The sequence below is a fragment of the Cucumis melo genome, chromosome 1, assembly GCF_025177605.1.
Source record: "Cucumis melo cultivar AY chromosome 1, USDA_Cmelo_AY_1.0, whole genome shotgun sequence".
Lineage (NCBI taxonomy): Eukaryota > Viridiplantae > Streptophyta > Magnoliopsida > Cucurbitales > Cucurbitaceae > Cucumis > Cucumis melo.
In genome coordinates, this window is record NC_066857.1 from 21,363,443 (window position 1) to 21,374,946 (window position 11,504).

The 11,504-nt window shown below is 33.3% G+C and overlaps 3 protein-coding genes across 3 annotated transcripts; all 3 read right to left on the reverse strand.

Annotated features, from left to right (window-relative positions):
* Positions 1-2,496: 2,496 nt before the first annotated feature.
* Positions 2,497-5,282, reverse strand: LOC103489671 (late embryogenesis abundant protein D-34-like). Its single transcript, XM_008448932.3, has 3 exons — positions 4,361-5,282; positions 3,969-4,250; positions 2,497-2,812 (listed from the first exon to the last, which is right to left on the reverse strand). The coding sequence occupies exons 1-3, from the start codon at positions 4,679-4,681 to the stop codon at positions 2,621-2,623; spliced, it is 795 nt and encodes a 264-aa protein (XP_008447154.1). The 5' UTR covers positions 4,682-5,282; the 3' UTR covers positions 2,497-2,620.
* A 48-nt stretch (positions 5,283-5,330) lies between these two features.
* Positions 5,331-7,273, reverse strand: LOC103489670 (uncharacterized). Its single transcript, XM_008448931.3, has 4 exons — positions 6,842-7,273; positions 6,492-6,728; positions 5,917-5,992; positions 5,331-5,487 (listed from the first exon to the last, which is right to left on the reverse strand). Exons 1-4 carry the CDS (start codon positions 6,929-6,931, stop codon positions 5,453-5,455), a joined length of 438 nt encoding a protein of 145 aa, XP_008447153.1. The 5' UTR covers positions 6,932-7,273; the 3' UTR covers positions 5,331-5,452.
* Positions 7,274-10,066: 2,793 nt separating this feature from the next.
* LOC103489672 (uncharacterized) lies at positions 10,067-11,101 on the reverse strand. Its single transcript, XM_008448933.3, has one exon. It carries the CDS (start codon positions 10,676-10,678, stop codon positions 10,169-10,171), a length of 510 nt encoding a protein of 169 aa, XP_008447155.1. The 5' UTR covers positions 10,679-11,101; the 3' UTR covers positions 10,067-10,168.
* Between the last annotated feature and the right edge of the window lie 403 nt (positions 11,102-11,504).

The following is an 11,504-nucleotide window of genomic DNA, read 5'->3' on the forward strand; positions in this document are numbered from 1 at the left end:
AATAAAAGTGATATAAGAAAACGAAATTGCTACGATTATTGGCTTTTATTTCACTTTGTTATTTAAGTTACCAATGTTTTCTAAAAGAAATGCCTAGAATAGATTGTTAATCGCACAAATAAAGATAGACTGATCTATATATGTCATTAAGTTTACCAACATGCACATATGATGCAAATTTTCATATGCTAATTAATTATTACATTAAACGATGACAATATTGTAGAATTTAAATAGCATAGCGTTATACCTCTACAATTATTTTTATGTGATTATATATTTATATGGATCAGCATCCCCTACAACTTTCAGTTGGTAATAATTTGCAATAGTTCAGTTTCCTTAGCCAAGTAAGGACTTTAGTACACATACATAACCACCTCTAACCCAAAATAAAAAACAAACAAATTCTCTTCTTCCTGTTGAGATCCTTTTTTAAAAAAATTCCAAAAATCAAATCTTTTTCATAAGCCATAAAAGAGGACTAAAACTTGCTGCACAATAAGAGTTGACTCTGATTTTTCAAGTACAAACTAGATGGTTATAATAAATTTGAAAGCGTAGAGATTGCCTATCAAAGTTTAAATTTTAAAAACATATATAGACTAAATTGTTGCCATCCATTTAATAACTATTTTACGTTAATATTATTAACCAAATTAGCAAAAAAAGAAATAATAAATTTTTACCAAATCTCGTTTGAAACATACATAGTTAGTCTTAGCTATGTCCAGGTAAACAAAATAATAATAACAATAGTAATATTAAAAGTAATACAAAATCGCACATTATAGACTACCTCTAAGATTTAGATAGTATATAGAGTGATGAAAGATAAATGTATAAAAGATATGGCATTCCAACAAACATAATTCTGAACCAATTTTTTGAAAAGATAAAAAAGAGGGAACAAGGGCACCTTGGTTCTACACGTCTAAAATTCTTGCCCAGCCTACAAGTTGTTGGTTTTCTATCATTCGTGTTTAAATAAAATACAACCATCAATCTTTGTTTCAAGAAACCTTATCAACATAATACTTAATAAGATACACCCAGAATGCCATTACATGTAAAATATAGAACGTCAACTTCTATCAAGTACGTATTTCTATCAAGTACGTATAGATGTTTTTACATCGGGTTCCATAATGGTTAGGAGGGCCTCACCCAATTTTATGACAACTCTTTCTAAAATTGACTTTAATGTCCTTAAACGTTATGTTAAATTTTTATCATCACATTAAGATGGGACATTATGTTAAATTTTTATCATCACATTAAGATGCATGAACATATCCAACACGATACATTCAATCGTTATACCCAACATGATACATTAAAGAATTTGATAGTGAACTATTATGATGAACACTTTAGGAAGGACAGGTTATCAATAATAAAAAAAAAGGGCCTTCTGTCATCTGTAAAAAAAAACACAAGTATATATAAAGAGAGAGAGAGAGACAAATAGCCAGAGTTACTGATGCTCACACTAAATAAATAAAAATAAAAAAAAAAAAACAAAAACAAAGAACCAAAGAAACAAAGAAAAAAAGAAATGTACACTTTGCTTTGAGACTTTATCAATATCTAACTTTGACCACATGGTTCAACAATACCAGAAAAGAGAATTAACAGATTGAATCCATATTTTATACATACCATTCCACCATGGGACTCCACTATATATATATAGATATATATATATTATATAACCTTATTGTTGGTCCATATAAATTAGAAAAGTAAAAGATTTTGCACCTACAAAAATTATTCTACACGGAGAGGGGGGCTGGCTGGGTAAAAACTTCAGATATGACAAATTGAAGGGGCCCCATTGTAATATGTTGGCATTTGAGAGTGCGGTCTAATATTTGAAACTTCCAACTGAGGAAGATGCATAGATAGATAGTACTAAAATTGACAGCTAGAGGTTATCAAAGTTTAAAGCAGACATCAGCAACGTATTTGTTTTTTTTTTTTTTTTTTACCATTACTGTGCCATACAAGAAGTTAAAACAGTGAAACAAGACCCAAATTTTAGATGCATGTGGCTCTCGATAGTGACATTTCCTAAGGCCAATATTTCTTCAAAATGGGGAGAATCTATTGACTGTTCTATTTGCTTTTAACTTCAGCAAAAACTTCCTATATTTGAACTCGTCATTTTTCAGAAAAAAAAAATGAAAAACAATGAAAAAGAAATGACTGCAAGAAACTGGAAATTTCTAAAATTGAGGTGGAATTGATTGTCATGCATATAATTTAATGTTAAATTGAGTCAAAAGAGAGCGTACTGTTGGATTGTGATTGGCAAATAAAGAGCCTGCCCTCTGCTGCAGCTTTCGTATGGCAGCAGCTCTTCACAGGTGCAAGGCCAACACCATTTCAACATACGCTACTTTTCCAAGTTTTCAAAACTGGACTGCTCCTTTGTTATATTCTATGCTTGCATGTGAATCTTGGTCCATTCCATACGTCTTATTCACCTGTTCATTTATTTGGCTAACATGGGATCTTTATTGAAATGTGTTTGATGCCATCTTTTTTTGTAAAGTTGGATCACAGTTAACAAACAAAGCTCAAAACTGTACTATACAATCGAAACGATACAACCCCGTCAGTCATCACTCTCACCACAAGATCGTGCATTATTAACGTTCTCATTGAGCCTGGCGGCTTCTGTTATGGACTCCGCCACACCACCAGGATAGGCAGCCAGCCTTGGGTTGTTCCTCAGCTCTGCACTCATCACCCCTTCAGCATCCTGCTTCGTCACCACTTTATCTGCTGGTAGCCTCATTGCTGCATCCTAAAACGTAGAGTCTAGCCATCAGTTCTTTATATATGATTTTGGCTTCGACACTTGGTTACCGAATAGAAGGTGATGTATTAAAAAAGACTTGGTTCTTTAAGATAAGCTAATATAGGAGCAAGCAAGAAATCCCATATAAAATTTCAAATACTAAATAGTATGAAAGTTCATTCATTTGCCGTTTGTCAAACGAGTATGCTTTTAATAGTGTAGGGACTTAGTCTAAGAAAAATAGCAAGGGGTCCACCAAAACTATAGACTAATTTCTATTTTCTAGCATGAACAAAGAAAATATAGTTACCCTAAAATATAGCTCGAGCAGCTATAGTGTTAGGGGACCATACTGTGTTCAGATCCCTGTGTATAATTGGATAGTCAAACCAAACCTTGGATTTCCAAGCCCAAAAGTCACATTCTGAGCCCACGAATGAGTACTAGTTGGACTTGGACTAACCAAACCAAGGGTGACAATCTGAGCCCAGGAGTGAGAACTGGTGAAGAATGTAAATAAATAATTAAGATACAGTAATTATAATAAGTAGTAATAAGTACATATAACAACAAAACTGTAAATGCAGCAAAATCTATTATTGATAGTCTATGGGTATATTTCCGATGAGGTCTATTGGCATCGGACTTGGATAGATTATAATAAATATTGCTATATATACAAATATTTTGAATCTAATGGTTAAGACTATGTTCATCATTAGACTCTTATTTTTAAAAGTTAAACCCCACCATTACCTTCTAACTTGATTGTTAAAGCTTTGACAACTTAAAATCTTTTTTAAAAAAAAATTATGGAAATCGGTAAGAAACATAACTAAATTTCAAAAAAATGAAAACTAAAGAAGAAATCGTTTTGAGACGTGACCTAAATGAGTCTTAAAAACCTAATTTTGTTCAATTTTTTTAGATAAGACTTCAAATGTTTCTTACATAAAAGTAAATTATAGCAAAGCAAGTGCAGAAAGCATGCACAATTTTTTTGAAAAACAGAGCTAAAAATGAAATATTAGCTAAATCTTCAGCAAAAGAAGCATAAATACAACCTATACAAGCCACCACGCACACACACCATGAACTGTATCAAACGGAACCAAAGTGCTTCAAACATTAGTTGTTTTGGATTTTGCTAGCTCATACGCACCATGAGGATGTCATTCAGTTTAATCTTATCTTCGTCCTTGCTAACCCCAGCATTAAAAGAAGCAGCAGACTGAGCGCTGGCCGCGAGTCCACCCGGTATCACGACGTTGCTCCCTGTTGCCCTCACCTCTGCCGCTTGAATGGCAGCAGCATCGCTCTGGTCAACAGGTTTGTCACCTGCCGTGTGGGCGATTGCTTCAAGAGCTTGTCCTATGGTGACCGCGTTCTGCACTACAGCCGCAGCTCCAAAAAACGAGGTAGGCTCCACAAACTGCCCAACGATCTGCACTTTGAAACAAGCAAATCAAAATCAATTATAATTAGTCAGACGAGAATATGTTTAAGACTCGAGCTTAATCAAAAGATAAGCATAATTAGACTAGAATAGAGGACCTGTCCGGCAACTGTTTCAGTGATGATGCGGCTTCCTGGGATATCTGTCTCTTTAACGGCAACTCCTTGGTCTCTGGCAGCATCACTTACATCCTTGTGGCCGACGAAGCCAGAACGCTCATTCGTGGTGGCGGCAGACTGCATGGTTGCGGCAGGGCCACCCTTCTGGGTTCGACCGAACACCATGGTCTCGGCGGTTTGCATCATATCAGCGTCCACAGGCGGTATAACCTTAGATGCAAGGTCTCCAGTAACATTGAAAACATCCCCGTACTTGATAGGATGTTGAGTTTCTTGACGGCGAGGCTGTTCTTGGCTCATTTGCTTTCACAAGGTACAGGATACTCAAACAATCTGGGAAGATGGAGGAATGTAACTGTAGCAGGTCGAGGAGAGGGGCTAAAACGGTCGTCGTGGGAACTTGGAAGGGAGGTTAATGACACGTTGGTTCCACCAGACACGTGTTCAACTCTGCTGATTTTATGTAAGAGGTGGCATTAATAGAGACGAACAGAAGTCCAGGGCAAAAGGAACCAGCATGCCGCTGTCACAGATGGCAGCTTAAGCATAGCTATATGTGCTCGTCCAATACTTTTGTTAACTATTTTTACCTTTTAATTTTTGACACCCTCGCCAAATGTATAAAACGTATTCATTCACTACTCAAACAATGTCCCCAATGAAGCCATTCTTTTAGTGAGAATTCTATAATGATCTTATTTCAACAAGTCTACGAATCTGTCTATATCTATAATTCCAGAGAGTTTGGGCAAACAAACATGATGTCATCTAATATAAGCCTTCATGGAGAAGTGGAACCATTTGATTTGATTGGTTCAGTCAGACACCAATTTCATCCATTTATTATATCAATTCCTCACATTCCCAACGTTCAATACACAAGTCTATCTATCAATTTCAACAAACACTTTAGATGAGAAGTGGAAGAGGGAAGAATGAGAAGATTAAGTAATAAAATATACGGTTATTCACGTTGATTATAAGTTTGTCGAACAAGGCTCTGCTATGAACCCCCCATTTAAAACCGTACACTAGATTACATTTGATTACAGTATGTAGGCTAGATCTTACTCAATCTTCCCGACTTGCAATCTCCAATCCATTACCTGCATAGACATGGATTATTTACCAACTGACTGAATGTATCAGAAAGTCTAAACATACAAGTACTAATCGCCACTCATCAATAAGCAATCAGACTCCAGAAAACAAAATCTCTTAATCAAGAATGCTGGAAGAACAGAGCAGAAAATCTCTTTATCAAGAATGCTTGAAGAATTAGGTGTTCAAGATTTTAAATACTGAGTGGGCTCTTTTGAGAGAGTGATTAACTTCTGCTTCGTATTTAGATTTTAGTTTTAGTCTGTTTTTTCTCTTAATTTCTTCTGTATTCAGGCTTGTTTTCCTTTAAATAAAAACAAAGCTAATTATCGAAAGATGAAAGCTGATAGCAAAAGTTTGGTACAGGAAAAAGGGATTTTCATATGTATTTACAAACACACAAGAAGGGGAAGAAAAGGTTGGCGGAAACTTACCATCCGGATCAAAGAAGAAGACTTGCTTTACCTTCCCATTTGGAAGGGTCTTCTCAAAAGTCTGGATGCCCTTTTCCTGCAGCAAAACATAGTTTAGTCCACCCATATCTAATACATTAGGACTGTAATGCATGTAAAAGGAAGAGCAAACTTTCTACAAATTGAAGAAATTCGAACTTTCATTGTTTTTTCTATTCTCTGTATTCTCTACATAATAAATTCAACAAGTCGCTTCAATTGATTCTCTCCAACAGATTCAATTAGATTGAATTCTCGAATTAAATTAATAATTCAGCTTTCAATAGTGAACCAATCTCATTTAGTTCGTCAAAGAAGATTTCTGAGAGCTGCAGTGATTACTGATTAGTGGGGAATTGAACCAAAATTCCTCTCAAATAGCAAATTATAAAGCCAGACAATTAGAAATCCATTATTCTTCATCTACATCATACGGTTCATCTCCCAACCCGGAGTTTTCATGCTTGGTATAATTAAATCCTAACGGATAATCAAATCCATAGACATAGCAAAAATCTCAAATGTTTTCCAAAGTTTGGAATAATTTGTAAAATTACCTTGAGAGCATGAACGAGAGAGTCGAAATTGGAAATGGGAACAGAGAAACAGATGTGGTGACCTCGAGGAAGATGGCTAGGGTCAGCAACGGGTGACGTGGCGCTGCACGGTCCTTCGGGAAGCTTGGAATTAGGGTCTCTTTCGATGAGGTGAAGTTGAAAGGCAGAAGGAAGATTTAACCAAATAACCTTGAGTGCACCGAAATCTGGACTCTCGATTTCTTCAAATCCAAACATCTGCACCACCAAATAAGAAGTGCCATGAACAAAGCTGTTGTGAATAGAAGAAGAAGAAGAAGAAGAAGAAGAAGAAGAAGAAACGGAGGTAGATGAAGATAGAAATGGTAGACCTCTTTGTAGAATTGAGAAAGGCGATGAATATTGGAAGATTCTCTAGCTATGTGAGCAAGAGACGCTGCTCTCGCCACCGGAAATGCCATTTTCCTTAAGAACTCAGCCGATTTCGATGCTTCGTCGGAGATTTTCGAGCTCTTATATCGAAGAAATTCATCTCATTCTTAATTTATTTTTTTTAAAAAAAATGTAATATTTTAAGAGATCAAATCAAAACGTTATTTTAAAAAAAAAATAATAAATTATTTTAAGTGTATATTAAATAATCTTTTTATTTTAAACAATTTTCGCAAAAAAATAATTTGTTTTAGAAAATATTTTTTTATTAAGTCAATCAATCAAAACCGACTTTAATATGTTATTTACAATTTTAGACATTCTTTTTTCCTTTCAAATCCATACACTGACTTTTAGGTCAAAAAAATTATAAAGACATTTCATAACCTTTATTTTCAACAAAAACCAAGTCTTGGAACAAAATTAAGCTTCATCATCAACAATTCAATAGATCATTCAAACACATCTTTTTTAAATAAAAAAAATCCTCCATTATTAGTATAAGAACCATATCAATTTGGATTTAGAAGCTCTTTTAAAATAAGAATTCTTATTTCTCAATCATTAAATCTCAAAATCCATATCATTTCAACCCTACAAAATATGTTAGACAAAATTCTTGAGACAAAGAAAATATGTTTTTTCTCAAAATTCAAACCACTTTCTAAGATAAAATGACTAATTAGAACTTGGATTTGGAGGGTTGACAAAAAAGTAACGACTAAGCTTATAAATATTAAAAATTAAATAGTTTGACAATAAAGTTGAGGGATGCCTCTTAACTTACGCTAAATTCGTTGGTAAATTCAAAAGAAAAACAAAATTTTATGGACGACTATTTTATAAATATGTAATCACATTACATCTAAAATAGGTTACATTTTATTTCTAAAAGCATGCGACATCATTATCCTAAGGTTTATTATCGTAGGATTTATGTGCAACTTTTTCTTTTTTTTTCTAATATTTCATATCAATCAACTCATTCCAGTTATTTATTGTCATCTTTTAAATAAAGGTTAAAAAACAAATTACAATAGTGCAATAATTTAAAAATATTTTCTTTATCAGAATTTCTTATTTGACATATCACTAAATGATATATTATTTTATTTACGATTTATAAACCATTCTTAAATATTTCTTTTATGATAAATAATGTATGAGTTAATATGAATGCTATAAGTTATACATTAGGATTATAGTTTTATTCATGGTGGTGGGTTTATTCTTCTGTGTGCATTAACCTTTTTGGTTAAAAATTTGATTTTATGTAATTAAAATTTATATGTGGTTCTTATTAATACCCTTTATTTAACAAAAAATATGTTACATCAAACAAGTTAGTCAAACATTGCTAGTTCTTTCTCTTCTTTTTCCATTAATGAACTGATCAACATTATCAGTATCACATACGTAACTCGATCGTAAGAAAGAAGTTTTAGAACAATCCTTAATCCTCCAATTAAAAGGCTTTAGTAAGTAAGTGTGAGTTTGGTACAAACAATTTCACTTTTTGTAATTGAGCAAGATATTGTGTATTTTCTGGAAGGAAAAAAAAGTAAGGTTGAATTGTGTAAATAAGTTAATTGTAATGTAACTTTCGTATCCTATCTTCTAGCATGTTTTTTCAAAGTGTCTCACTTTCTTTAACGACATTGATTTAAGAAACCTTATGTGTTACACTCCCTAAGTTACTATATCCAAATGGAAAGGATTCATCCATCACTCATCCAATAATGTCCATTCACTGGGGTATGATTGATAAGAAGGAACATTTTTTTTACTTTTGACCTAGTAGGACCTACACTTCTTTCTATTTTATTTTATTTTTAAGTGATGATTTTTTGCTATTATATTCAATAAAATAATAATGTACGAGTCAACTTACACTCATCTCGACCTAATTCATTTCTATGTTAGATAATTTCCTTCATCCTAACATGTATTTGTGCATCGAATATTCAGTTTAACAAACCTTTCTATATTTCTACGGCCATCTACTTGGATCTAAATCTATATATTTTTGTTTTTCTTTTTTCTCTTTTTCCTTTTTATTTGTTAGTTTTTAAAATCCATTAGAATGGTAACATATATTATTCTTAACCCCACCGTATGAGTTTAAAAATTATGTTTGAAGTAGAGATCTTTTTTAAATCTTGAAACAAAACAATGGTGATCTAGAATACGTGCTAACCTAAATTGTCATTCTTGTTCACTATTGTAGAATTTTCAATGACTGAAGATGAAGATTAAGAATAATATAGTAACTTTAAAAGAATAAGAGTGTTTTTAAGAATAATATTGTAACTTTTAAAAGAACAAGAGTTTTTAAATAAAATAAAGATTTATTTATCTGCGGGTTGTCAAAATGTTGTAGTAAAGGAGGAGGACCTAAGTATGTGAGAATGTTATTATATTAGATCATAAGTGCAAGTTGTTAGTGATGGTGACACTACACACATCTCCACTATGGTATAGTCTCCTTTGAACATAAACCCTTTACTTTTACTTTTGTTTTTGTTTTTGTTTTTTTTTCCCAACATCCATGACAATTATCCTCACTTATATACTAATCTCAACCTAAACATTTCAACTGAGAGATAGAGTGTCAATTATACAAAAATGTAAGGTCCCTTGAATATTAAAGAGTAATTTCACATCTAATTGGTAAGGACTAGATGGGCTTCATATTTTTAGACTATGTTTTGATCTCTAACACACACACGCCAACAAAAGAAAAGGCAATTGAAGAAATCATATGGGCAGTTCCATGCATGGTTGGTTGGACCAGAAAAAGAATTGATGTCCAAAGACAAACAAATTCATTGAAGAGAGTGGAAGAATGAAATTCATGGCCATCAAGAAACACAAAAGAACTTATGCTAATGAATCTAAATTAGAACATATGCACTAATTTTATCCCCAACTTTTGAATGACTTTTTTGCAATAACATAGAGAGAAAAAGCAATGGCCACAGCCCACAAACATTAATTAATCAGCAAAAGCAAAACAATGTCATTGTCAAACCATGAAAAAGAATCAGAACCCAACACAGTCAAATGAATTCTTTTTAAGAAAAACAGAAGTTGAAGAAAGTTCTACCAAGTTCTTTAGCATCATGTTCTAATGTAAATTCAGAGCTATATTTGGATCCAGCAAGAAGAGAAAATCAGAACAATCAATTCAACCCCAGAAGAATATTGAACATAAATTTCATTAAATTGCTCAATAAATTGAAAATGGCAACAGAAAAAGATTCTATTTACTGTACAATTACTAAATGGCCTCCTCTAAAACCCCCATTCTTACCCCCACACGCACCTTCTCCGGCGTCCTCCCTCTTCGGAACCGTCACGATGAGTTTCCCGCCGTCGAACACAGCGGTTGCAAGCTCCGGCAGAGTCGTCTCCGGCAGTCGAAATCTCCACATATCGATCTCAAGTTCATCTAACGTTGATTCCAGATCCCCAATTTGTCTAACCACAACTTTAATAACCCCGGGATGAATTTGAACTGTATGAGCCCTAAATTCCTCGCTAACCCCATCAGTTTCCGCTACGAACCGGAAGCAATTAGAGTTTTCAACAATGGAAACATCGGCATCGGACCTAAATGGAAGCTCCAAAACCCGGCTGAAAACATGGGGTAACCGCCGTAATTTCTTAGGGTTTAAACCAAGAAGCGATCGAGCACGAGAGAGGGAGTTGCGACCATTAGAATTGTATTGAACAGTAATATTCTGCCTGTTGATCACTGGATGAACCTTCTTCATATTGTCGATTCGATTCGATTGATTCGTCTTCTTCTTCTTCCTTCGTTCTTGCAGTGGATTGAAAAAAGAAAGGGGGGCAGAAACTGATATATATAGCGAAATCAGTATGGAACATCAATTGAAAGACGGAATCAAAATCTTGATCGGATAGATGAAGATTGAAAGATTCATTAAGGAATTGAGATAATTGGGGTCAGTGGATTCCGGTCTAAATTTTAGGGGGGAAAATCGGAATTGAAATCGGAAACGGAAATGAAACGAAGGAATGAATTGAAGAAGAAGAAAGGCAATGCTGGAGAATTTTTATTATTTAGGAAGAGAATGTTTGGGAGAAGAGGAATTAAAAAAGGGTGTTGAAGAAATTTCTGTTTTGTTATTGGGGTTGCAGAGTACGAGAGAGAAGCATCAATAACTCCATATTTAAATAATAAAAATTTAAAAGCTCGGTTTTTGCATTTTTAATTAAGTTGTTCTACAAATTATTTAACTTTATTCTTTCTTTGAAAAATATATGTATCTTTGTATCTATCACCATTTTTATATATTTTTGTTAAATCATAATAAATAGTATCTAACTCTAAATTTTAAAAATAATTATTCACACGACATTCTCGTACGTATATTTAATTCAACTTCCTATGTTTGTTTATAGTATCGTATATACAATTTAGTATTTACTTCTTTCATTCTTTTTAACCGTTTACTCTTTTGATTCTTTCTAAGCTTGATGAAAGTTGTAGTTTGATTTTTTCTAACCATTTACTCCTTTCATTCTCATTTGATTTTGTAATTTAAAAAAATTTAACTTTTCAGGATTCAAACAAAG

Coding starts and splice junctions, on each gene's coding strand:
- LOC103489672 (XM_008448933.3), bottom strand. CDS start 10,678: ATGAAGAAGGTTCATCCAGTGATCAACAGGCAGAATATTACTGTTCAA.
- LOC103489670 (XM_008448931.3), bottom strand. CDS start 6,931: ATGGCATTTCCGGTGGCGAGAGCAGCGTCTCTTGCTCACATAGCTAGA. Junction 6,729..6,841: donor TTTCTCAATTCTACAAAGAG/GTCTACCATTTC, acceptor TTGGTGGTGCAG/ATGTTTGGATTTGAAGAAAT. Junction 5,488..5,916: donor CTTCTTCTTTGATCCGGATG/GTAAGTTTCCGC, acceptor ATGTCTATGCAG/GTAATGGATTGGAGATTGCA.
- LOC103489671 (XM_008448932.3), bottom strand. CDS start 4,681: ATGAGCCAAGAACAGCCTCGCCGTCAAGAAACTCAACATCCTATCAAG. Junction 4,251..4,360: donor CTGAAACAGTTGCCGGACAG/GTCCTCTATTCT, acceptor TTCAAAGTGCAG/ATCGTTGGGCAGTTTGTGGA. Junction 2,813..3,968: donor AACTGAATGACATCCTCATG/GTGCGTATGAGC, acceptor TCTACGTTTTAG/GATGCAGCAATGAGGCTACC.